The 26,946-nt window shown below is 38.9% G+C and overlaps 1 protein-coding gene across 3 annotated transcripts in view; it reads right to left on the bottom strand.

Moving 5' to 3' along the window:
- Lrch2 (leucine rich repeats and calponin homology domain containing 2) overlaps nt 1-26,686 on the bottom strand; it is a 92,724-nt gene extending 66,038 nt beyond the window's left edge. For all 3 annotated transcript variants that reach the window (XM_059250888.1, XM_059250885.1, XM_059250886.1), the window contains exon 1: nt 26,302-26,686. In XM_059250888.1, coding sequence (XP_059106871.1) covers nt 26,302-26,671 — 370 coding nt within the window. In that variant the 5' untranslated portion in view covers nt 26,672-26,686. The remainder of the gene's footprint in view (nt 1-26,301) is intronic.
- Nucleotides 26,687-26,946: the final 260 nt, after the last annotated feature.

Raw genomic sequence — 26,946 nt, forward strand, 5'->3', positions numbered from 1 at the left:
TGTGTAGCTTTGCGCCTCTCCTGGAACTCACTTGGTAGCTCAGGCTGACCTCGAACTCACAGAGATCCGCCTGGCTCTGCCTCCCGAGTGCTGGGATTAAAGGCGTGCGCCACCACCGCCCGGCTGTCTGACTTTTTTACAGGCTTGTCAAGATAGACTAGGTGGGGGCAATTTTTACTCAATGGCCAGGCTGACTAAACCTAAAACAGGAACTAAGAGACATCTACCAAGTGCCCCACTAATAATAGAGGCAAGGGGTTGACAAGCTTGTTTTTCATCTTGGGTCTTCTTGTGGACTTGATCTTTTAGCTTACCTCTCCTGTGCATGCTGATTGTTAAATCTCCCAAAGACTATATCTAAGACTTTATTTTGTGAAGGCTTTCCCATATTTTCTAATTATTTCTAATATCTGTTGCTGACTGAGGGATGAAGTGCATCACTAGAATTGGCATATACTAAGTCTAGATGAAGACTGGTGTATTTTTCAAGTTTATGAGGGGTGGGTAAGAAAAAGGGCAAGGTTTTCATTCGGCTGATGCAGGACTTCTCTGATTTGATCATTGTTAATTGGTTAGGATACATCCGATCGTCTATCAGGGAGGAAGGCATATAGTCCCTTTAAGTATGATTTGGGAAAGTGGGCTGATAGTTCCATGTCAGGTCATCCTTTTCAATCGCAGTTTCTCCAGTAATATAGTGGCCTACCTGTCTGAAGTTTAAGTTATTGGAATATTCTGCTACTTAACCCAAATGAGATATATATGTCTCCAAGTTATATTATAAGAAATTAGTAAGAACTCAAATTCTTTTGTAAATTGTGAAGGAATTGTAGAGGTTGACACTTAATTTGCTTTCTATTTGACAAAGAACAGATATGGAAAAAGATACACAGATGTGGACAATACCCTTGGCTCCAGGTACCTTAGAGCAGCAGGTGGTTCCAAAATCAGTAGCCTGAAAGTGGTGGATGGAGTGGGTATGGTAAAGGGGGAGCTAGGAGGCTGAATAATCTCTAGATTAGGGGTAAGAAGGGGTTCAGGATTGGAATGCAGAGGAGACACCAGATCAGCATAATCAGAGTGAGAGTGGAGGTCAATAGGAGTTGAATGGGGAGGGGAGATGAACTGAGGTGAAAGAAGGGACATGCCTGCAAGTGGAGCAATTACTAACATAGTGGGCAAGTTTGAAGAAGGCTTGAATAAGGGAACATAAGACTAGTTTCCGCATAGGTGGTAGTAAAGATGGAGATGGAAGAAGACATTGTGATTAAAAGAACCATTTTCAGGCCAGACTTGCTAGTCATCCAGCTTGAATAAAGGCTAGGTCACACTGCAACAGAACACCTAGGTCCTAGATTATAGGAAACTACAGAATAGCATCCCCAGTCTTTTGGAGTGCATTTGAAGTGAAGTGTAAAGATTCCTTCCATGACCACTAAGCCTGTGTTCCTGATGGTTAATTCATTGAAAGATTGGGCAAAACAAGTGCTAGGATTTTTGCTGAATGAAAAATGAAAGGGAATTGTTTCATCTGAAACAGTATAAAGTCTTTTCTTTCTTTCCAAAAAAATCTGATTGATCATCTGTAGCCAGCTTTCTTTTGGGCCACCAGCCAGGTCCCAAACCATGACACAGAGACCTGTTAATAGTTATGAATGCTCGGTCTTATCTTATGCTCATTTCTTGCTAGCTCTTATAACTTATCCTGTTACTCTTCATCCACATTTTGCCTCAGGGCTTTTTACCTTTCTTTCCTTCTGTATGTACTCTTCTTCTACTTGACTGGTGGCTGCCTGCCTATCTGGCCTTAGGCGTTCTCCCCCTTTTTCTCCCTTGTTCTCTCCTCCTACTTATTCTCTCTGGCTGCCAGCCCTGCCTATGCTTCTACTGCCTAGCTATTGGCCATTCAGCTTTTTATTCAACCTATCAGATGCCTTAGGCAGGCAAGGTGAAAGAGCAACACACCTTTACATAATTAAACAAATGCACCATAAAGAAATGTAACACATCTTTGTCTAGTTAAAGTAATATTCCACAACATAACAAATGTAACACATCTTTGCACAGTTAAAGTAATATTCCACAACAATCATCCCATCATGTATTCTCAGTATTTTGACCATTTATGATCTCTGCATTAACTGGTGACCACTGCAAGCAGAAGCTTCTCTGACCAAGATTGAGAGTAGCACTAATCTATGGATATAAACATAAATATTTAGATGGCAATTTCACACTATGTCCATATAGCAAAACAGCAGTAGAGGATTCCACCCCAGAGCCTATGACATAGCCAGCCATAGGCTTTTGACTAGGTTTACGGTACCAGGCATGAATTCCCCTCCTGTGCATTGACTGGGCCTCAACCCTAATCAGAAAGCAATTTGTTACCAATAACAGACTTGTCATCATTGTACAAGGGAACACATCTTGCTTGGCATATTGGTATTGTGGTTTGCAGGGCTCACAGTTGACTAAGACCATTAATGGCTTTTCTTTTCTCATAAGCCTAAATAAAACCTTCCCACACTATGAAATCTGACCTCAAGGAGCAAAGTTCCAGCTCAGATCTAGCTTAATTTCTCTACATTCTGCAACCCAAGTGTGTAGTGTCTTCAGCAATGAGGTCTTGCCAACTAGTTATGGTGGGTTACCAAAAAACAATTTCAATTATTTATGGTGGTTTTTTTTGGAGGGGACTTTTGGGGCCTCCTGGTACAACAACTCTTCAGGGAGGCAAACCATACCGGGAACTTGGGTTTTTATTTAATAACCTATGTCTTTTGGGAGCTGCATTATCCCCTCATGCAGGACACCTCGGTTTAACCTCTTTAAAAATTATTTGAATATGTTGTTATGAGAATATTGATTATTGATAAATTTTATTTCTGAATTTGTGATATAATCAATGGAGTCATGTGTTATTTTTATTGGCGTATGTTAGTTATTGTTTCTTAATAGACTGATACTTTCCTTCAGATGAGTATCTGAACCTAGAAATCACTTGTTAGCAATTTATTTCTTTGTGTGATGCTTTGAAAGCCTTTCCCTGTTCTAAAATTCCGAAGTGTTTTTCATTTTGATCTTTCCCTTTCATGTGATTTTAGAAGTTATGTGAAGAAGGACTTTTAAAAATAAAAAGTTAGTTCAACATCCACTTCATAAATAATACCACACTGATTCAAAGTGCCAAATTCACCATCTATATAGTTTATATGGGTTGAAGGTTAGTGCCGTTCTTAAACATCACTTTGATGCTTGATGCCATTACTCTAGACTCATTAGACGTTACTTCTTGGTGAAACTGAAAACCGTTGCTGATATTCTTACAGACGGCTGTGTGTGGAACCCCCTCCCCACTTTTAATAAAACCTTGTCCTTCCATGTGACTTAACTGGTGCATGACTCACAGTCTTTTCCTCACAGAGCATGCATGTAATCTGGCCCTCTGGTTAGCAGCTGTGGTTTCTTCTTGCAGCATCTGCTTTGTTTGCACTCTTGCTTCTCACCATGCCTGTGGCAGAATGAATCTTCCACCACTGCTTCTCCTTGTTCAGTGAATCTAGATGCTTCATATTAATTCTGCTAATTGTTGGCTTTAAAGCAGTTTTTCTTCATTTTTGCCAAGTTACTGCTTTCCCTCCACTACACTATGGTTCACATTTTATTTACTTGTGGGATAGATTAGAAGTTCTGTGACTCATGCCTCCTGCTCATTCAACAAGGCTTAGGCCTTGTAAACTGTTTATTATCTTGTCCTGAATGGCAGCCCGACAGCCTTCTAGAGACTAGTGAATCAAGAAATCACCTGTCTTTGGAGAGGGCATGTGTTGGAAACAGATGCCAGAGCCATGGAGTTGCCATTTCCCATCAGTCTCTCATACTTCAAAGCCATTCTCCAATCTCGCAGCGACAGAGAGCTGTGCTGCCTCCGGTTTTCTTGTTGGGTTTCTAGTTCGGACAGTTCTTTTAGATGGAAAAATAGATAAGGAAGTATTAAAGTGTGGAAGCATATTGGCCAGATCTTACACAATGCAACTGTACTTGCATGTGAGTAGTGGCAGTTTCTGAAAATTAGTAAAAATGTATTTTTACTTTTCATGTTACAAAGTAAGAAACTTCAATTTTATGTACTCTCCAATAGCATAAATTTGTTATCTATAATCCACTTGTATTATTTTCTTTTTGTATCTATATAAACCTTATTTTTCATTTATTATGTACAAATTGATGAATTGCCTTTTATTTCTATTGTTTATATCTTCTAGGGATTTTAGGTTGTTATAGAATGTCTACTCATTTTCAGTAGTGCTAAAATAATGAGGTATTAAACAATATTGGCAGTCTCTTACGAAATCATAAATGTAGTTCTTACCTAGCGTGTTGCTTTCTTTTATGTAGGTTACCTTTCCATTTTAGTTCCCAAAGCTTTTGTGACATTTAAAGTACACCCCCAAAAAGCATACCCTAAGAATGATAACATATGATTCAGTCAGAAGACCTTTATAAAAATTAACAATTTTACTTGAAATAAATGAAGGCGATTCTTTCTGTATTACTCCATTCACTGAAATGGTACTAGTACTATCTAAGCTGACATTATTTGATGCTGGAGTTGGACAAAAATTGGAATTGCCTATAGTTTGTGTCTGAGCTTTGTATTTATCTTAACACTTAGTTCCTCATTCCTAGTTAGTGTTTAATGAAGTCAGTTACATGAATGAGAGTCAATTCAAGATGTTACCTGGAAAATAGGAGAATAAGTCTTGGAAGATGATTATCAGAATCCTCTTATACGGTTGCAGAGGACTTGATGTTTACAATATGTAGATATTAATTTGCACAATTGTTGTGGTTAGTTCAACCATTTTTTTCCTTTGTAATTGGGTTGGAGCCTAAGGGTTCATGCATACCAGATAACTGTTCTGCCCTAGATCTACATTCTCAGTTTATGGGCTGCAACTTCTAAACCTTGCTGGAATGTGGAAAGATATTATTTGGAGACAGTTCTCTGTAGGTTTTTGTGTTTCTATACATCTTCCATGTGAGGCACCAAGGGCTGAGTGTTCCATACTCCTTTCAAAGATGTTCGTATGTTGAGTAGCCTTGCAAGATAAGCATAATAGCAAAGGCCAGACTGGCTGCATCCTTCGAAGAAGAATGCTGTTGTATCTTTAGGGCAATGCACAGCCAAATTTACTGTCTAGTAAAATAAGGACATATTCTTTAACACAAGGGCAGTTATGCTTACAGCTATGAATGATGTAGGTTCTCTCCACTCAGGTTCCTCTCTTATGATATACCTGAATACACACAGCTACATTGGCCCAGTAGGATTTTGGGGGCAAGTAGAAAAAACACAAATATTCTGTTCATTCCATGATGTGGAATGTGAATTCTAAAGTCTTTTTTTTTTCACACAAGAGTCTCATGCCTTGTGCTAGTATCCACACAACAATTTGAAGCTAATATGTAGGTTCACAAGTAGGGTGAAGTTTAAGATGCCTTGGAGGCCCACACATAAACTCAATAGTTTTGTCTATTGTGCAATCCTCCTTTAGGATAAGTTGGTGTACTTAGTTTTCTATAATCCTTGTTTAATGAATTGATGAAAATGTTGAAACATTCTTGTAAGAGCTAAGAAGGCTGTATCTTATCTCAGAGCAAACAATTGTGCATTGGTAAAAATCAGGAACAGCTGAGAGCTTTTTTAATACTTTTGATTAATTTTTGAGCCTGAATTTGGAACTTATATTTGTGTTCAATTTCCTATTACAAGAATCAGTCTTTGGTATGTATATGGTTAGAAGAGTTATTGTTTCTCTGACCCTGGTTTGTGGTTGGAATGGGAAAGAATATTTGAAATGTGAGATAGGAGGTCCTATTTGTAGAGGAGAGGAAAATTACATACAGAGCATGGGCTTTGAAATCCCATTTGAATTCAGAAACCCAGTGTTGACAGGTTTTTTTTCTATATTGGGCATATCACTGAGTCTTTGCTTCATATGTATAATAAGAAATGGTAGCTACCACATAAAACTAACATAAGGATTAGAAATACTCTACCACAAGTGAATGGAATCTGATCTAATGTATGGTGTGTATGTGCAGTCCCACTGATAGGAATTTTGAGTTTCGACTTTAAATGATTTATACATTAATCTATGTTCCTTTAAGTAGAAAATTATTTCCTTTCTTTCTTCCACCCTCCTCCTCCTCTTCTTGTCTGTCTCATCACATTGTTTTGTTTGGGTTTGTCTCAAACACCTTATAAGCTGAAAATCTATGATGATATGGTTACATATGTAGATGATGAAGGTATGTTCCAACAATTTACATAAATATTAGAAATTTTACTAGAGATCAAAATGATCAGGGCTTCATATATTAACAGATTTTCAAAACGAAGGGGCTGTGGTAATCTGTATTATTAAATAGCAGTAGACTAACAGCTGACATTTCTCCTAGTTTGCAGTTTGACAATTTGTATTGTCTACCCTTCCAGTAGAAACATCACACTTTCTTTGCACACTGAATAAGAGCAGAATGTAAGTAGTATAATTAGTACGTGTTAGTGTCATTTCTGAAGATCTATTTCTGTACTTTGGCAAAACTGCTGCTGCTGGGCCAGGCATTACAGTGGACAGCAGACGGACCCATCTGTGGTGCTTCTGGCTGCAGCTTGGAAGGCAGCGAACAGACTTCCATTCCATCTGACTTACTCCTCCTTTCCCCAATTTCCTTGCTCTTTGAAGCTCAACCGCGATACAGAACACCATTTCAGTCAGATTATTTCAGAGGGTCTATTAACATCTCGAAAAGGCTGCCAGCGTTTTGGGAGGAGTTGTCTTGTAGGAAAGGAAGGAAGCAGTAAACCACAATCTGTCTGCTGCTGACTCACGGCCAATAGTGGTTGATATGATTTATGTTTAGAAATGAGACAAAGGAAAAACTGTCTAGTTGTCATAAATGTGATTGTCCCTAAGGATATTAATTAAATGAAGTGTCATCTTGATGCGCAAGAAAGAATACACAACTAGGTTTTTTAATATATGTGCTGCCAAAGACCGTAGTACACAGGTCTTAAAAATTTTTTAAAGGCATTTACCCAATAATAATAGTAAATGATTAATGTGGGATCTATTAGTTTCCTGTGTTTTCTATAAAAATTATCATAAATGTAATGGTTCATGGTAGTATAACCTGAGTCTGCCATAGTTTGGAGATCACAAAAGTCTGAAGTGAATTTTATGAGATAAAAATCAAGGTTTCATCAAGGCCATTTTCCCTCTGGAGGCTGTAGGGGACACTCTATGTCTTGTCTTTTCTAACTTCCTATGGCTGCTGAACCTACTTGCACACGTTACTGCAATGTTGCCCTCTCTCTTCCTGTGGCTTTCCCTCCCACGCATCTGTCTAGCTTCCCTCTGCCTTTCCCCTTTTCCATCTCTGTGAGATGGAGTGTCAATACTTCAGGCTGCTCTCAAACACGATATCTTCCTGTGTCAACCTTTAGAATGCTGGGACTACAGCAATGGACCATTGATCTCTGCATGCTCTGACTGTTTTCTTACAAAGACACATGGAACGGTATACAGGGCTCACCTAGATGATCCAAGATATGTCCATATGGCAAGATTCTTCATTACATTTGCAAAATATTTGCCTTATAAGGTAACACTGGTTCTATAACTGGACCACCATTTAGTTCACAATAGAAAGATGAGTTTTAATCATGAAAAGATGAACATTTTTATAATTGTCTTTTCCCAAGTCCTTATTGTTCTCTGAGGAGGTACATTTTCAAAATGTTGTGAAATGAATCTCAGTAAGGAATATATTAATAGTTTGTTTTCCTGGTCTTGGTGAAAACTTTATTTACCTGTTTACTTGTTTACTTGTTATTTGTTTTACTGGAACTATGTTTGAAACACCAACTTTATGTATATTTCTTGATAGTCGTATGTTCATTATTGTGTTATTCCAGTTTCCTGGGTGTAAATGGTGATTAAATAATGTTTAATGTTATAAAGCTCTAATAAAAGAGTATCAGAAGATAAAAATTTTAAATTAGTTTAGTTTTACGTATTACATCTCTGTAAGTTTATCTTCATTCTTTTCAGGGTAAACAGGATGTGGTTAGTGTGAAATAGTTCACAAAATTAAGTCATAAATTATTTTGTGGTACTTCCTGTGCTTCCTTCCGTGGTTGGAGTATTCTTTTGGCTTTGTTAGTCTGTCAGCCAATGCTTCAAATGGGGGTTTATTTATACTAATTTACAGTAGGAAACACCCTAGAACTACATTTCCTTAATTAAGGTCTATGTCATAGTTGGAGTTTTATCTTTGACTTTGTTATGCTTTGTTTTAATTCCATTCAGTTAGAATAATTCCTGTAATTTTAACTGTCTTTTTAGTAAACAAACAGGAATAGATTCAGATAATGGTTTTTAAATATAAATTTAATTAAAAGCCAGTGGGGGTTTATACTATTGCTTTGTAATTTAACATTTTTGAAAGAAAAAGAACATAATATGTTATTAAAATAGTATATTAATATTATTTAAATTATCTTAATAAAATCATTATTAGTAATAATGTTTTTCCTTGTTAAATTTGAGATCTTTACAAGTTATTAGCTTTTATCTTGGGAATTATATTTCAGTATTCTTTGCTTGTTTTTTTTTTTTTCCAGACAGGGTTTCTCTGTGTAGCCTTGGCTGTCTTGGAACTCACTCTGTCGACTAGTCTGGCTTCGGAGATCCACCTGCCTCTACTTCCCAAGTTCTGGGATTAAAGGTGTGTGCCACCAATGGCAGACTTTTCTAGCCCTTTTTGTCTGTTTTTATTTTTGTTGTGCTTTTATATTGTGGGCATGTGTGTGTGCTGTACATTTTCATGTGGCTGCAGGCACACATGTGTCACTGTGCACGTGTGTGTAGGTCATGGGACAACCTCAGGTGTCAGGTCACACTTTTCCCCTTATTTGAGACAAGATTACTTGTAGTTCCTGTGGCTTACTACAGGGTATCTATCTGACTTGCAAGCTCCTGGGGGTTCCCTTGTCTCTGCTTCCATCTCACCTAAGAGATCTAGTACTGCAGATATGCACTAGATCAGCCAGCTTTAGGGGCTCGCAGAGGCTAAAGGAGCAATTACAGATATGCACTAGATCAGCCAGCTTTAGGGGCTCGCAGAGGCTAAAGGAGCAATTACAGAGCCTGCATGGATCTGCACTAGGTCCTCTGCATACATGCTATAGTTGTTTAGCCTGGGATGTTTGTGAGACTGCTAACAATGGGAGTGGAGCTGTCTCTGAATATGTTGCCTGCACTTAGGACCATTTTCCTCCTATTGAGTTGCCTAGTCCAGCCTTGATAGAAAGTTTTGTGCCTAATTTCATGCACCTTGTTATGCTATGCTCAGTTGATATCACTGGGAGGCCTGCTCTTTTCTGAAGGGAAATAGAGGAGCAATGGATTGGGGGGTAGGGGTACTGGGAGGAGTGGAGATCTTGTATGACAGAAGAATAAATACAAAGAAAAAAGAAGAACTATAAAGCTTAGTGTGGTGGCACACCCTTGTAATTTTAGCACTCAGGAAGCAGGAGGTTCACTGGAAGTTTAATGTCAACTTGAACTATACAATGAGTACCAGATCAGCCTGAGCTATATAACAAGAACCTGCCCTCCAAAATAATAAAGTTATTAAATGGTACAATGGAGGAAAACCACTAATTGCAATCAAATATCACAGCTGCTGTAAAAGGGGCCTAAAGTAATCACCGTATGTGAAGAATGAAATGAAAGGAAAATAACATATAAGCCACTATGTCTGATAGAAGGTTCGGTGGTGAGTAACTATAGGAAAAGAAACACAGCTAAAAGAAATATGGAAAAGAAAACATACAAAGATGTAGAGTAAACAAAACATAGTTTGGTAGGCTGAGACTAAATAAAAGCATGGGAGTCCAGGAATACAGGTAAGTAAAAAATAAATCAGTATATTGTACCATATTAATGCAATAAAGAACAAAAATAAAATGTAAAATTCTCAATGCATAGAAAAAGCATTGGCCAAAATCCAATGCCTTTTATGGTTAAAATATTCTAAAACTAAGTATAGAAAGTAATTTCTTCAACCTGATGTGGTGGTTTGAATAACAATGGCCCACATAGGCTCATACATTTGAATGATTAGTTGTCACGGAGTAGTACTACTTAGGAGGATTAGGACATGTAGCTTAGTTAGAGTAGGTGCAGTCTTGTTGGAGGAAGTGTGTCACTAGGGGTGGTCTTTGAGATTTCTTTTCTTTGGTTTTTTTTTTTTTTTTTTTGGTTTTCCGAGACAGGGTTTCTCTGTGTAGCTTTGGTGCCTGTCCTGGATCTCACTCTGTAGCCCAGGCTTGCCTGGAAGTCACAGAGATCTGCCCAGCTCTGCCTTCCGAGTGATGGGATTGAAGAAGTGCATCACCACCACCTGGCTGGTCTTTGAGATTTCAAGAGCCCAAGCTAGGCAGCCCCCCTCCCCTTCCCTCCTCTCTCTCTCTCTCTCTCTCTCTCTCTCTCTCTCTCTCTCTCTCTCTCTCTCTCTCTCACTCTCACTCTCACTCTCACTCTCACTCTCACTCTCTTTCTGCTGCCTGCAAATCCAATGTAGAACTCTCAACTTCTCCAGTACCATGTCTTCCTGCAGGCCACCATTCTCCCCCTGCCCCATGACAACAATGGACTCAATCTCTGAAACTGTAAGCCAGCCCCAATTAAATGCTTTCTTTTATAAGAGTTGGCACGGGCCGGGTGGTGGTGGCACACACCTTTAATCCCAGATCTCGGAAGGCAGAGCCAGGTGGATCTCTGTGAGTTTGAGGCCAGTCTGGTCTACAGAGCAAGCTCCAGGACAGGCACCAAAACTACACAGAGAAACCCTGTCTCGAAAAAAAAAAAAAAAAAACCACAAATAAAAAAAGAGTTGGCATAACCATGGTGTCTCTTCACAGCAATAGAAAATTAAGACACCTGATAAAAGCTATACTAAGAAACCCAAGTTAACATCATATCTACTGATAAAATACTGAAAGTACTCTCCTTCCAAACACAGACAAGATAAGAAATGCCTCTTTTCCACTATGTCTACTAAATACTGTACTAGAATTTCTAATCAGGACAACTAGGCAAGAAAAAGAAATAAAAGGTTTCCTAATTCAAAAAGAAGTAAGTTTTCTTCAGGGATGTAGCCTCTGAGAGGCCACCCATGCTTCAGTAGATGGTCCTACACCCAAATATATACAGACAGCACTAAGTGGACTCTGAGTAAAACAAGAAGAGTAAATGAAGTTAGCAGGTAAAGGGGGTAGGGGGAGACAGGCAATTTCCAAAGGAGAGAATGAGGGCTATGGATTTGACCCACACACATCATATGTATTTATGATGTTCTCAACAATAAAATGAATGAAATATAAAAAACATCTCAACTTGCAGATGACATGATCTTGTGTAAGGAAAACTATTTGTATTAGAAAACTATTACAAATGACTGGAACGTAGCTCAGTAGTACAGCATTTACCTCGATGGTACACTGGGTTGGATATCCAGCATGACAAATAAGCGAATAATTCTTAGAACCAACCAACTAGTTCTACAAGAAGGAAGGCTACAGATCGCTATGTAATACAATCAATTTTACGTCTACAGACTGACAATGAACAATGTAACAGTGAAATTAAGGGGGGAAACCCTAGTTAAAACATTCTCAAAAAATTCTTCAAAATTGCAGAATGTTTTGTAAGAATTTAAGAACATACAAATAAATAAAAAGACGTCCCGTGTTCATGGATTAGCTAACTTAACTTTGTTAAGATGGAAAATTCTCAGGGGCTAGAGAGATGGTTCAGAAGTTAAGAGCACTGGCTGCTCTTCCAGAGGACCCAGGTTCAATTCCCAGCACCCACATTGTAGCTTACACCTGCCTGTAACTCCTATTGCAGGAGATCCAATTCCCTCATACAGACATGCAGGCAAAAACACCAATGTACATAAAATAAAAATAAATAATTTTTTAAAAAGATGGAAAATTCTCTCCAATTGACCTACAAATCAACAAAATCTTTATCATAGTCACAGTTTGAAATTTCTCAGGGTGTGATAAGCTGATCCTAAAATTAAATGCGAATTTAGTAGAATAACCACAACAATCTAAAAAAAAAGTAGTGTTAAAAGACTAAATATCCAGTAACAGAGCATTTCATAGATTTACATACCTACAAAAATCAATTTGTAATACTTGGGTAAGGACATATAAAATAGAATTAAGTGTCCAAAAAAAAAAACCTTTATAGTCATCTTCACTGATTTTCAACAGTGATGAGACAACTGGCTGAAAAATTTTTTTTTCAAAACTGGTGCTAGATGAACCAGAAATGGTGACACACTTCTGTAAATCAACCACTGGCAAGGCAGTAGCAGGAGACTGAGTTTGTGGTGATCCTAGGATATATGGGGAGACCTTGTCTCAAATAAATAAAAAAATCACAAGTCAGTAAGGTAGGTAAGAAGACAAAGTTGCTTGCCACCAAATCCAATGACCTGAGTTTAATCACTAGGACCCAAATGATGAAAGGAAAAATCAACTTCTGCAAGTTGTTATTCAACTTCCACATGAGGTACACACATGCACAGATGTACACCCATGAGTGTCTATACAGAGGCCACAAGAGGCTATCAGCTATCAGGTATTTTCATCTATCACTCACTACCTTTTTTATAAAGATAGAAGCTGGACCCAAAACTTACAATTTAGGCTTGGACAACTGTGCAGTGAGCTCCTGAGATCCATCTAGCTTCATGTCTCCGAACAGAGGGGACATGGACACACATACACATATACACACACAGAGGAGACGGCGTCCATGGAAATATAAACTGTAAACCAATTTGAATGTTAACATACAACCTAGCAATTCCATTCAAAGTATATAAAAGAAAAAGTTTTACACATATACAAAAGGTATGTTTAATGTTTACAGGTATATTGTTTGCAAGAGAAAAAAAGGGTAGCATAAAAATAGTCAGCAGAGAGAAAGTGAATAAAGAAATAAGGTGGATAATAGTGTAGCTATCCAAAAGAATGAATTATAACTTCACACACACACACACACACACACACACACACACACACACAACTGAATGAATCTTAGCAACTTAATATAGAGCAAGAAAATATAAAAATTACTACAGTTAAAGAAAACAGTGTAGTATTAGGTTTCTTTTTTTAAGCTTTGAAACAAAGACTAAGAAAATGAGCCTTTGAAATGTTTTGTTAGGAAACAGCCTACTGCTCGAATGTGTTTTAGCAACAACTGACAATCATAGTTACACATCGCAAAGCACAGTCTAACTAGTGTGGAGGAAAAACTGAAATTGAAGCAAAGCTGGGGCAGACAGGTCAGCAAGTGTGAGAAACTGTTGGAGGTCTAGTTCAAGGTGAGGAAGAGAGGAACCTGAAGAACAATGGCAGTGAGGACAGACAGGAAGGAAAACATCTGAAAGCTATTCAGAACGCTCTGGTGAACAGGCGCCAGTTTCCAACTGGCAGAGAGGCTGAGAGAAAGGGAAGAGAGCAAATAAGCCCTGCCATCCTTGGCTGAGCGATGAGATGGTCCACAGTTAGCAACAAGAGTTAATTATCTCATAAACTGAGTTTGAGGAAATTCTGGGATTTCAATATTCAGTGAGTTCCCTCCTACTACACAAAGCTATGTGATCCTTTCTAAGCCAAACTTGCATACTCTTTCTAAAGCTCCCTTTGATGTTCCAACAGTCCAATCAAATGTCATCTCAACCTCTAAACATGTAATACACAATGTTAATATTCTGACCTGCCCCCTTAAAATCCACCCCCTTGGGGTCACCCTGCATCCTGACTTAAAAGCCTCTTTTAAAGAAAAACTCTGCCCCTTCCTCCCTCCCCGCCCCTCTCTCCTCTCTCTCTCCTCCCTCTTTCCTATCTTCTTATTGTCTCGCTATTATAATAAACCATTTCTGCACGCATATAGCGTTTGGGTTGTGAATGTTCACCTGCCAACCGGCCACCATGCCCGCATGGAGTGAGTCACCCGCCAGTCCGCCACTGCATCTGCCCAGCATGCCAGTGTAGTTCCCTGGACGAGTGGAATACCCTCGGGGTTCCCACATAATATATCATAACCCACAATGTTTTCATTTACAACACTTACCTTCTTCAGACTTAGGGTTCTGAAATGATAGTTACCACTGATGTATTAGGATAGAAAAAAATCTTCATTGTGGGGATTGTTATTTGCAGTTAAAGATGCTTGGCATCATCCCCCTTCTCTAGTTACTAAATGTCATTATCACCACCTCCTGTCACCCTCCAAATTATTACAATCAAAACTGTTTCCAGGCACTTCAAAATATGCCATGAAGGTAAATTAGCACCCCCTCCCACACACACATTGAGAACAATATTGAGAATCTAGTCTGTGTAAGATGTATGTGAGTTCTTATTCTGTGGAACTATTGGATCAAGTCTTTGAAAGCTGTAAGTTTACAACCTTTACAAATCATTTCCTGCATACTCACTACGGAAGGAAAATAGTTGCTAAATTTAAACTAATATTTTCATTTGTATTAGTGTATTGTGCATGTCCGTGTGTGTGTGTGTGTGTGTGTGTGTGTGTGTGTGTGTGCGTGTGTGTGTGTGAGTGCTCAAGCGCCAGTGCCCAAGGAGGCCCAAAGAGGGCAACAGATACCTCTGGAGTTACAGATGGTTGTGAGACACATGACCTCGGTACTGGGGACAGAAATGAGACCCTCTGGAAGGGAAGCAAGCTCTTCCCTGCTGAGCCATCTCTCCAACCCCTAATTTACTATTTTTTATTTCACAAATATCTGTAAATGTAATTTATTATAGACAAATATAAATACCACCAAACAAGTAACGCCTCATAATTTCTTAAGGATTGCTGTATTATAGTTTGTTTTAAGAATGGAAAAAGTCTAGGCTCCACATGCAAGAGTGTCTATGGGACAAAACCATCAATATAGTCATTGTTTTGTGTGTGAAAAATAGTCAGAAATATTCTAGAATTGTATAGTCTCTTTAGAGTGCAAATAAAAAATTTTATCACAATTACTTAGTTGCACTTCTCATCATTTTGAATGTCTGACACTATGCTCAAATTGACTGAAGTAATCAAAAATAAAGAAATGGGGCAACTGAAATGGACGTGGCTCAGTGGGTGAGGTGCTCCTGTCACAAGCCTAGAGACTTCATTTTGATTCCCCAAACCCATGAAAAGATAGGATAGAACCAACTCCACAAAGTTGTCCTATAAACTTCACACACATGCTATGGCATGCATGTCTACACATACGTACATGAGTGTGCATGCATACATATATAAACACTGATAAATAAAATTTTTAAAATAAAGTAAGAACAGTTCTGCCACTAATTACAAGAGAGTACACACGGGGCTGGAGAGATGGCTCAGCAGGAAAGAGCACTGGCTGCTCTTCCAGAGGTCCTAAGTTCAATTTCCAGCAACCACATGATGACTCACAACCATCTATAAGGGGATCCTATGCCCTCTTTTGGCTTGCACGCATACATGTAGATAGAGCACTCACATTCATAAATTATATACATAATTTTTTAAAACGGGAGTACACACAATCAAAAACATCCATAAATAAAAGGATTTATTTTTATTACTTTTATTTTCTAGAGATTCTAATATAATTACATGATTTTGCTCTTCCCTTTCTTCCCTCCAAATGCTTTTCCATATGTCTCTCCTTGCTCTTTTTCAAATTCATGGAAGCCTCTTTTTTCATTAACTGTTAGTACATAAAATCTTGTTTAGAAAAAAAAATCTTTTAAAAATCTCATATCAGAAGGCAGAGGCAGGCTAATCTCTGAGTTACAGGCCAGCCTGGTTTACAGAGTGAGTTCCAGGCTAGCCAGGACTACACAGAGAAACCCTGTCTCAAAAACAAACAAAAAACCTCCTATTAAAACTTTTTACATGACCTCAAATTACATTAAAAAAAATGTAATTGTTATCTATTATAATCCATACACTGGTTTCATGTTAGTGATATTCTATAAATTTAAATCTATTTGAAACAAATGAAACATAAAGACTTAATGTTTGCAATTAAGGGAAAACATAATGGTACAAAGCCCAGGGTTCAATCCCAACATCCCAAACAAAAAGCAGTTAAAGTCTGACGTTTACTAGATTTAGTGCACTAGCTGAAATTGACACTAAAGTTGAATCATTATAAAATTGCCCCATACCATTTCCTTTCAATACATTAAATGACACTCCAGAGTGTAAGTTGTGGATTTCTGTCATATAAAAGAGATATAGATGATAAATCTCTAAAATTTCTAGACAACTAATTTTACAAGGGTATTGCAATGCTTCATTAATTACCTAAAAACACCCAAGTGTAGGGAAAAAGAGGAAAGGATAGGCGTCCCCCTTCTTTGTTTTGCTTTGCTGCTTTGTTTTGATTTTGAGACTAGGTCTCTTGTAACAGAGGCTGCTCTCCAATTCCCTCCCTAGCCAGTGATGACTTTGCACTTGAGACTCTCCTGCTTCCTCTCATGAATGTTGGGATTTCAAGCATGTGTCACCGTACCTGGCTTGTGTGGTGCTAAGGGGTGAGCCCAGGACTTTGTGAATGTTAAGCAAGCATTGGAGCAACTGAGTTACATCTCCAAGGCCAAGAGTTCATGCTGATAACCAATTTCCAAGGCATAAGGTTAGTTATCACTCGGTTTAAGAATCATTCAGAGTGAGCTGCTGGACTAAGCAGGGAGAATATCCTTTTGTCCACGAATGAACCAGAACTTAAATACTATACCTCAGTAAGTAAGTATGCTATAATTCTTCAGTAAGTGATCCTTGTGAAAAGTATCCTTAACATTGCTTTTTGTTGCCAATTATCTTGTTCACCTGTTTCTAATGCCACATGAACTATTCCAAGTGTGATGGCTATCTGTGGTTGTCAACTTAACTACATCTGGAATTAACGAAAACCCAAGTGGCTGAGTACATGTGTGAGGGATTTTTCTTGATTGAATTATTTGAAATGGAAAGACCCACCATAAATCTGGATCTTTTCAGGAGGGAAGATCCACCTTAAATCTAGGCCATACCTTCTGGCAGTAGTCTATATGAAGGACATGGAGGAAGGAAGTTCTTGCTCCTTGCCTACTTGCCCTCATTCTCACTGGCAAGTTAATTCCTTCACTGGCATTAGAGCCTACTTTTTTGGGATTCTGGCATATACAGAAGACCAGCTGAGACACCCAGCCTCATGGACTGAACAACTACTGGATTCTTGGACTTTCAGTTGGTAGACAGCCATTGTTGGACTAGCTGGACCACATCATGTAATCCACTCCAATAAATCATATATATGTGTGATTATTATATATATATATATGTTATATATAATCCATATGGATATATTCATTCGTTCTATCAGTTTTTTTCCTCTAGAGAACCCTAACAAATTTTAGATAATCCAAATTGAAATGTAAAAATTTAAACCTTACACAAAACATTCCAGCCAAATATAGACTATCCCAACCATCGATTTCTCTGTGTGTTTATGTTGTACTACAAATATATAGCCCACTTTTGTTCTGTGGTACTAGAATCAAGCACAGGGCTTCATGCATCCCAAGCAAGCAATCCAACACTGAGCTACATCCGAGATGGGTTTTTGTTTTTGGGGTTTTTTTGTTTTTTGTTTTTTGTTTTTTGCTTTTGACATTGTTCCCTTGGGTAGTTCAGGTTGGCCTTAAGCTCAAAATATTACTACCTGGAGGTAGAGAGATGGATTGGTAGTTAAGAGTGATTACTGTTACCGGGCAATGGTGGCGCACGCCTTTAATCCCAGCACTCGGGAGCCAGAGCCAAGCGGATCTCTGTGAGTTCAAGACTAGCCTGGGCTACCAAGTGAGTTCCAGGAAAGGCGTAAAGCTACACAGAGAAACCCTGTCTCGAAAAAACAAAAAAAAAAAAAAAAAAAGAGTGATTACTGCCCTTGCAGAAGAGGACAAAGTTTGCTTCCCAGCACTTGTGCTTTGGAGTTCACAACTGCCTATAACTCCAGCCCCAGGGGGTCCAACATGTTCTTATGGACTTTGGTACACCTTCACTCACATATAAAAGTACCCACACACAGAGACACACACATACAAGTATGTAGCTGAAGTTTTCAGCTACACAAGTAACATTATATGGACTGAACAGATTATATTTTGGAATATATACATATATATTCATATACATACATATGTGCAATAATAAAAGTGAAAAAAAAGAACCCATGAATTTAAAGGAGAAGAGAGTTTAGAGGGAAGAAAAGGAACGGAGAGATGTAATTACATTATAATCTCAAAAGAGGAAGAAAGAATATATTACTCTCTTAGCCTTCAGAAGGACAGGATTACAGATGTACATCTACATACATACTAGGGTTGTCTCTTTCTAGTTTAGTGGCCATATTTCCAAAGGTAGAGTTCTAAGAATGTTTCTTTATTCTATTCTAAAGTTTTCAAATATAAAGGCGTGAAAATCTATGCAAGCAAATAAAACATGGCATGATATAGACAATGATGATATCTATGAAGTTAAGTATTTACTGTCACAAGAAGTAACTCATTTAATGCTTGCATTAACAATTATATGATAAGGAGAAACCATTAACAGTGCATACAACACTAGGATAATGATGTATCCTAAGCAATACTTTGCTATACACTCCCTGGCAATCACTGAACCCATCCCAAACAGAAGGAGTACTATGTACTGTTGTAGAATATTATTTCAAGATGTGTTACATTTGTTTATACAGTGGAACATCTGTTTAATGATACAAAGATGTGTTGCATTCTTTTATGTTGCATTTGTTTAACCCTGTGAAGCTGAGTTACTTTACCTATCTAAAACACCTGATTGGTCTAATAAAGAGCTGATCAGCCAATAGCAAGGCTGGAGAAAGGTCAAGTAGGGCTAGTAGGCAGGGAGAACAAATAGAAGGAGAAATCTGGGTAGAGTAGATGAAGAAACAAGAAAAGGAGGACACGGGGAGCCAGCCCCCTAGCCACACATCCAGACAGAGAGTAAGAAGTAAAGAAAGGTATATAGAATAGAGAAAGATAAAAGCCCAGAGGCAAAAACTAGATGGGATTATTTAAATTAAGAAAAATCTGGCAAGAAACAAACCAAACTAAGGCAGGGCATTCATAAAGAAGAATAAGTCTCTCTGTGTGCATTTATTTGGGAGCTGGGTGGCAGTACCCCCAAAGAGTAAAGGGTAAAGCTAATAAAAAAAAACCAACTACAATGTACTCTATCAATATCAAAGGATTATTTGCTAAGATAAAATAGAGCAGTTATATATGAAGAGCTAAACAAATGGAATTACTGTAACGACTGTATCTTTCAATTCAAGCTAAATTTTTATTTTACATTGCAAACCTGCAAAAGAAAGAAATTACGGGATCACTAGAGGATTGCTTCCAGAGTAAATCAGTTCAAGGTTCAACAAGTCAAAAATGTAATGTACAGCTATTAAAATATGAGTCAGCTCTAAAAAATGTGCTTCATATTCCATTTTTCAGGAAGTCACTCCATAAAGAAAGGCAGATACTTGATTCAGGTCAAAAAATTAAATCACAAACATCTTCCAGTAAATGCACTAGCAGGACCTACAACTAACTATGAAACCAAGTCAGATGTGTTTATCTGACTCCATTTTACAACTGAATACAATGTACCATATCCTACAGTTGAAGAGGTGAGCCAACACATGTAGGAAATCCTAGAGTCAATTCCTGGTTTACAGGAAAACATGTGATTATCCAGGACACAGCACAATCTGGCAAAAGAATTCCTAAATCTGTTTTACAGACCTACTGCTCATGGACATAAAAATTACTGTATAATGCATCAGATGGATTAGCTGCAAGTAGGCTCAAACACATGCCCTCAGTTGTAGCACTGGTGACAGAGGAAGCTGTGAAAACATTAAGATTTGTTTGAATAACCAAGAAATTATTTTTTTGTTTTGTTTGAGACAGGGTTTACCTGTGTAGCCCTGGCTGTCCTGGAACTCACTCTGTAGACCAGGCTGGCCTTGAACTCAGAAATATACCTTCCTCTGCCTCCCTAGTGCTGGGTTTAAAGGCATGTGCCACCACTTCCTGGCTCAAGAAATTCATTTTAAGGCAACAAATTATCACAGTCTCCAAAAAGCTCATTGTAGATGTAACCAACCGTCTTATTAAATAAGAAACACAGAGCCGATTCAGAGAAGAAAGCCAAGAGGTCAGAACTAAGAGCCTTACCCTTCCTGCTTCAGCCAAGAGAGCTCTCCGAAAAAGGGGGCTACTTCTTGTCTGTTCATCTTTATATAGACTGTCTGTTTTGCCTTCTTATTTGTTGTAAACCCAAACACATGACTGCTTCGTCACTGCCTGTATGTACAGCCCTCCAGGTCCTCTATGGTATTGAGATTAAAGGCGTGTGTCTCAAATGTTGGCTGTATCCTTGAACACACAGAGATCTACCTAGCTCTGTCTACCAAGTGCTGGTATTAAAGGCGTGCGCCACCACCGCCACGCTCTTGCTATGGCTCTAATAGCTCTGACCCCTGGACAACTTTATTTATTAACATACAATTAAAATCACATTTCAGTACAAATAAAATACCACCATAGCTCATACCATGTCTATAAGCAGGGCACCTGAAAGAAGACTTTACACAGAGAATGAGTGCCCTTCCTAAAACAGGATAACAATTTTTGGATCACTCTTTGTATATCCTTTTGTGGGTGAGAATTTTTATGAAGGAAAGTTGAGAAAGTGGATATACTCAAAAAGGTCATGAGGATAAACCACCAACTGATTTCATCTAAGGGTGCAAACTCCTCTTAAATGGTAATCTTCTCAAGAGGTGGTCATAATCATTTAGCTTTCAGCTCCATCCCAGTGAAGGAGGAAAGTGAACCTGAAGTTGAAAAGAGAACTGAGAAAAGGGACAGAGGTGATAAGCGAAGAATAGACACCATAAATGCAGAAAAAACGTAAAAAGACACCAAAGATACACTCTGCCAACAGCTGTCTTCTCTCCATTTTCCCCTCTTGGCAAACCTATTAGAGACAGCAAGGCTCTGTGACTACAGATTTTGGAGAAACTGTGCAAAGTTTACAAACTGGATGAGCTCTAAGCCAGGGATAGCCAAGAAAATTGTAGGTTCCCAGTAAGCTCCTATCATATACACTATGATAAACAGATACAAAATAACATGGCGCTACATCTTGAACACTTCCTAATTTGGGTTTTGAACCTTAGGTTAATCACTAAATTTCTGTCTATATTTTCATTCACTCAAACAGAAAGCATTTACACTTATATGACCTAGACTGTACATTGGAATCACCTGGGAAGATTTTGTTTAAGTCTCTTAGGCACTGAGACCCTGATTTAATTGGTCTGGGGTAAGTTCTTGGCATAAAAAAAAAAATTTTAAAAAAACCCTCCCTTGGGATTTTAATGTCTAGCCAAGGCAGGAAACACTGGTCTATTTCACCTTATGTATGTATGAGGGACGGTAAAATGATGTAGAAAGCCCTCCCTTCCTTCTTCTTTTGAAACTTGTCGATTTCCCTTAGGTCAATGTTGTTTTAGCTCATTTTGCAACCATCGCTTAATTAGCAGAATATCATCTCTGCTATTTTTAGCTCATTTTCCAACCACCACTTAATTAGCAGAATAGCATCTCTGCTTTTTCCCTTCTTCAGATCTCTTCTCCATCCAATAAACCACCTCATGCTTGTCTAAATAATCAATTTGGTTCTGAAACATTAACCCACTAAGCCTCATTGTAAATACAGTGTAACAATGCCATCAAACAGAATTATTCTGAAAAAGATAGTGTGTTCCTGTATGTATATGCATGTGTATGTGTGCATGCATAGCCTCCAAACATGCTCAGTTTTCTTCATATCTGAGGTGCCCACTTTCATTTACATAAAATGAACATGATATCTGTACTCAAAAATATTGCTTCTAAATACTTCATGGATACATTGTGTCAAAACAAAGGACAAGTGACTCATGTACTGATACCTCATTTAAATGAAAAAGAGAATATCACAAAATCTATTTACCTGATCTTGATATGGTCTCAAAAAGAATATACATTTAAATGACAAAAATATTAAGTGATTGGCTTTTCTTTTCTTTTTTAATTTGTCATTTTATTAAATCTACTTTTAAATAAAACTACTTTGTTCTAATTAACTCACAAATAAAAACATTTTTTATAAACGCAACTGGTTTAAATATGCCATTCTAACACTTGCCCAGTCCCAAACCCTGTTCATTTCAGTGAACTGCCATACAGTTGAACTGGTCATTCTAATGTGACAGAGCTTCACTTAGGGTTTTATACTTTTACCATCAATTACATTTTTATTCACTTGTCCATCGCAAAAAAAAAAAAAAATTACAAAACTACGGTGGACTTGAAGCCAGGAAAGAGAAATGTGTTTATAAGCTCTTTCATGACTCATGTGTTCTTTTACCTGCATTCCATCCTTCCTCATCATCTAATATTAGCCTTTGTCGCCTTTCTAAATGTTACAACTCTACCCATACTTACATCAGTTAACATATATACACATACACATTATAGTCTAGGAAATAAAACTGATAATCAACAAATGGGGTAAGAAAATCAACAGATACTTTTTGTAAAAGAAGAAACACAAATAGCATGTATTTCTCAAAGTTTTTAACATCTGTAGTCACTGGGCAAATGCAAATTAAAACTACTTTCAGACTTCACCTTACCCTAGTCAGAATGGCTATCATCCAGAAATCTAACAACAAATGTTGGAGAAGATGGGGTTGTGGGGGTGGGGAGAGTAATCCTTACTCACTCCTGGTAAAATTCAAATTAATACAGGAACTATGGAGAATAGCTTGGAATTTCCTCAAAAATTAACACAAAACAAACAAACAAATAACCATATGACCCAGCTATACCACTCCTGGGCATATATACTCAAAGGACTCTGGAGCACGTAGGGAGTTCCATGTCCATGTTTACAGCTGCTGTACTTACAACAGCAATGAAAAGGAACCAACCTAGATGTACGATTACAAATAAATAGATAATGAAAATGTGGTACACACAATAGAATGTTATTCGGCTGTTCAGAAAAATGAAATCTGCAGGCAAATGGACAGGCTTGGAGAGGATAATATTAAGCAAAATAACCCAAACTGAGAAAGAGAAAAATCTGTGTATTCTCCTTAAGATGTGTATCCTAGCTTATAATAAAGCTGAGTTATTTTAAGAAATCCTATCAAGTGGTTGTTCATACCTGTAATCAGGTGAGATTGAGTCGAGAGGATTATCTCAAGTTCAAGGCCAACCTGGGATTCACAGTGAATTGAGTGCTAGCCCGAAATACAGACAATGTCTCAAAACAGTGGCTCGGAAGTGTAGGGGAAATGACAGTGGGGAAAGTCTTGTCAACAGCATGACAACTGGAGTCCAGACCCCCAGAAACTTTGTAAAGGGCAGACAGAGTAGCTCAGGTATTTGTAATCCCAGCACTCCTTTAGGGAGGTGGGAGAAAGAGACAGCAGAGTCCCTGGGAGCTCAGAGGCCAGGAGAGCCTATCTTAAGGTAGAATTGATACACAAGGTACTCCTCAGATAACCACACACTGGCCATGGCACCCATGTGCTTGCATTCATATGTGTATGTTTGTGCAAATGGGTATCACACACAAAGGAGAAAGCAGGGAGAGAATGAAAAAGAAAAGGAAGAAAACCCACAAACAAAAAACACACCTTCCTTGGTAGGTAGTGTGTTTGTGAGGCAAGCAGGAGTATCTTAAGTTTAATCCGCAGAATCCACATAAGAAAGAAAAAAGCTGGGCATGGTTGTTTATTTGTAACCCCAGTGCTGGAGATGAATTCTCAGTGTTCTCAAACCGGCCAGCCTAGCCTACTTAACAACTCCAGAGCAGTGAGAGACCCTGTCAGAAAAAAAAAAAAAAAAAAAAAAAGGACTGCATCTTAGGTTGACCACTGTCCTCCACACTCATGTATGCATTTACATATGCACCCTCACACACGTGTGCAATGGCACACACACAAGTATACACTCCAAACGATAAACAATATAGACACTAGTAAAGATTAACATGGGAGGGATCTGGGTATTTAGAGTTCTTGAATGGCATGTGCAAAACACTGCACCACCACCAATAAAAAGATTATGGTGAGTTAACTGTTTACCAAGAACAAATAAGGCTCTGTGTTGTGCTGAAGCTTGCCTCAGAAAAACAACTGAAGGAAGGCTTAAAAGCAAATGGTCATACCTGCAAAAAATGATGGTCATGTTTGTGATAAACATCGTTATACAGTAAAAGCAATATAGAATGGGAACACTGAACAAATATATGCCTTTAAAGTTGCTTTTCATATCCTCAGGGAGAGTAAGGCAAAACATAAAAGGAAAATAAAGCCAGCACTGTCAAATAAGTAGTAAAGTCAATAAGTACCCTGGGAATTCAAAGAAACTGAAGACTGCTATGGATTATGGAAAAAGATTCTTGGAAAGTCTCAGGCATGAAGATAGCCTCATACAATGATGAGGCAGAATTACACAAAATATATATTTGAGGGGCTGGAAGCTTTCCTAGTTGGAAGAGAAGGTAGGAACATTTGTGGAGATAAGGTTGCAATAATTAACCTGGGGCCAGATAGTAACAGCCTGAAATGTCTAGCTAGGATCCTTAAAGTTTGTCCTGCAGGTACAGGTTATAAAGAACAGCACTCGAAAAAAATCCCAACAATGATGCATCCTGGAGCCATTTTTTCTTGAAGCTTTTGAGCACACACCAAGGAGCATATCTTGCCAATATGTAGCCATGAGTCTGTGAATAGAGTGTTTGGGAAATCTGTTCTGAGTAAAGGTGTAAACAGTCAAACCTGTTTCCCACAATATAAAATCAGGTATTGATTATGCATTCATAGTTCTTTGGATACTGCCTAAGACAACTACTGAATAGGAAGCTTCAATTTTAAATTTTTCCTCTTTTTGCCATCCTTTGCCAGTACACATATCTTGATTCGGTGTCTAGAAACTAAAAGCACTAAAATTGTCTTCTTTATAAATAAAGTTGTTTACTACTTCTCATTATGCATGAATTTACTATGTTGCTTCAAAATCACTACATCAATTCAAATATTTTGGTGCATAATTTATTTCAGCAGAGTAGATGGAACACATAAACAAAAAACAAAAAAGACTGTGAAAAGAAAATAAAACTTTCAGCAAACCTGAACAAAGCTAAAAATGAGCAGCACTGCATTAGAAGGAGAGTGAATTCACAGCAACAACAACCAAATGCCAGCCACAACAAAGACTAACACAGAGTACAGGATAATCCATTAACCATCAACTCCATAAGAGATAGATTTTTTTCTCAAAAATCCCCATTCATTTTTTTTTTAGTTTTCTGCTATAAAAATCAAAACCAACATCACCCCCAAAATGGACTACCTTTCATCCAGTAACCAAACACTTAAGTGACTGACGTTTTAATTTGCTAGTGGAACAAACACTAATCTAACCACCATCACCTCTCAACACCAGGAAAATGAAAATAAAATAAAATAAAATAAAACTCACTCTGTAAGGCATAGGTAAGAAAAAAAAAAGAGACAAAAACATCCTAAGATGATTAAACAAATCCACCATAAGAACACACACACAAACAGCAAGCCTTACTCTGAAAAGGACTATGCCATTCTTGCAGGCATGGATGCCTTCAAGGAATATGTAGAGATTATGATTTTCTGCATTGTCTGTTCCCAACTCCCCTCACTCCCTCCCACCTACTCACGGTTGAGGTGGAGAAAGCTAGGACCAAGAGTTGAAAGAAGTGCATTAAGAAAGGTGTCAATAAGTCCCTTCTGCCTGGGTGCAACACTCTTTTAACAATAATGCCCCTAACATCCCAGCCAGCTTCTCCATCATCCCTGGGCTACTGGCGCCCCTCTTTTCCGCTGCCTGCATTGCCCCTCACAGTCAGAGGAGGCTGCTAGGATTCCAGGACTCCCGCCGCCTCCGCGCGCCGGCCCAGCAGAGTCCAACAAGGCAGCCACGCAGCCACCCACTCCCCATCCTCCTTGCAGGCCCCGCTTCCCCTCCCCCCAGCCTGTCACCTGCTTGGGTGGTGTCCGTCAGGTCGTAGCCGCTGCCTGGGAAGTCTCTGAGTTTCCTGCCACTGAGGCTCAGGATGCCAGAGTTCCCCGCCTCCTCCAGGGCCCGGTCCAGGCTCCTCACCGTGTGCTGAGGCTGCAAGCTCCCCGGGTGCCACTGCGGCCCATTGGGGAACGGCTGACCGAAAAGAGTCGGGACCGGGATGGGCACCGCCACGGTCCCGCCACAGCCGCCACCTCCTCCCGCCCCGGCCCCGCCACCTCCTCCTCCACCGCCACCTCCTCCTCCAGCCGCGCCACTGCCACCGCTGCTTCCACCTCCACCACAACCGCCGCCCCCACTGTTCCCACCGCCTCCCTGACTCGCCGCCATGTTCCTGGGAGAGAGAATAGCCCCCGACAATACTCGGAGTCTGGGCCGCGAGTGGAGGGGGTTCTTAGGACGCATGCGCAGGCTGGGGGTGGTGGGAGGGGGGGCGAGAGAGATGGTGGGAAGGAACCCCGGGCCAGTGGCTAGGAGGTGTCGCGCGCACACAGAGGACGTTGGAACGTGCTCAACGTTTGTTTAAAGAAAACCAAGGATCCAAGGAAGGATGCTAAATCCAGGGTCCGCTGCTTTGGGTACCAAAAATTTTAGCGAAGAGGTAC

The sequence above is a fragment of the Peromyscus eremicus genome, chromosome X (assembly GCF_949786415.1).
Source record: "Peromyscus eremicus chromosome X, PerEre_H2_v1, whole genome shotgun sequence".
NCBI lineage: Eukaryota > Metazoa > Chordata > Mammalia > Rodentia > Cricetidae > Peromyscus > Peromyscus eremicus.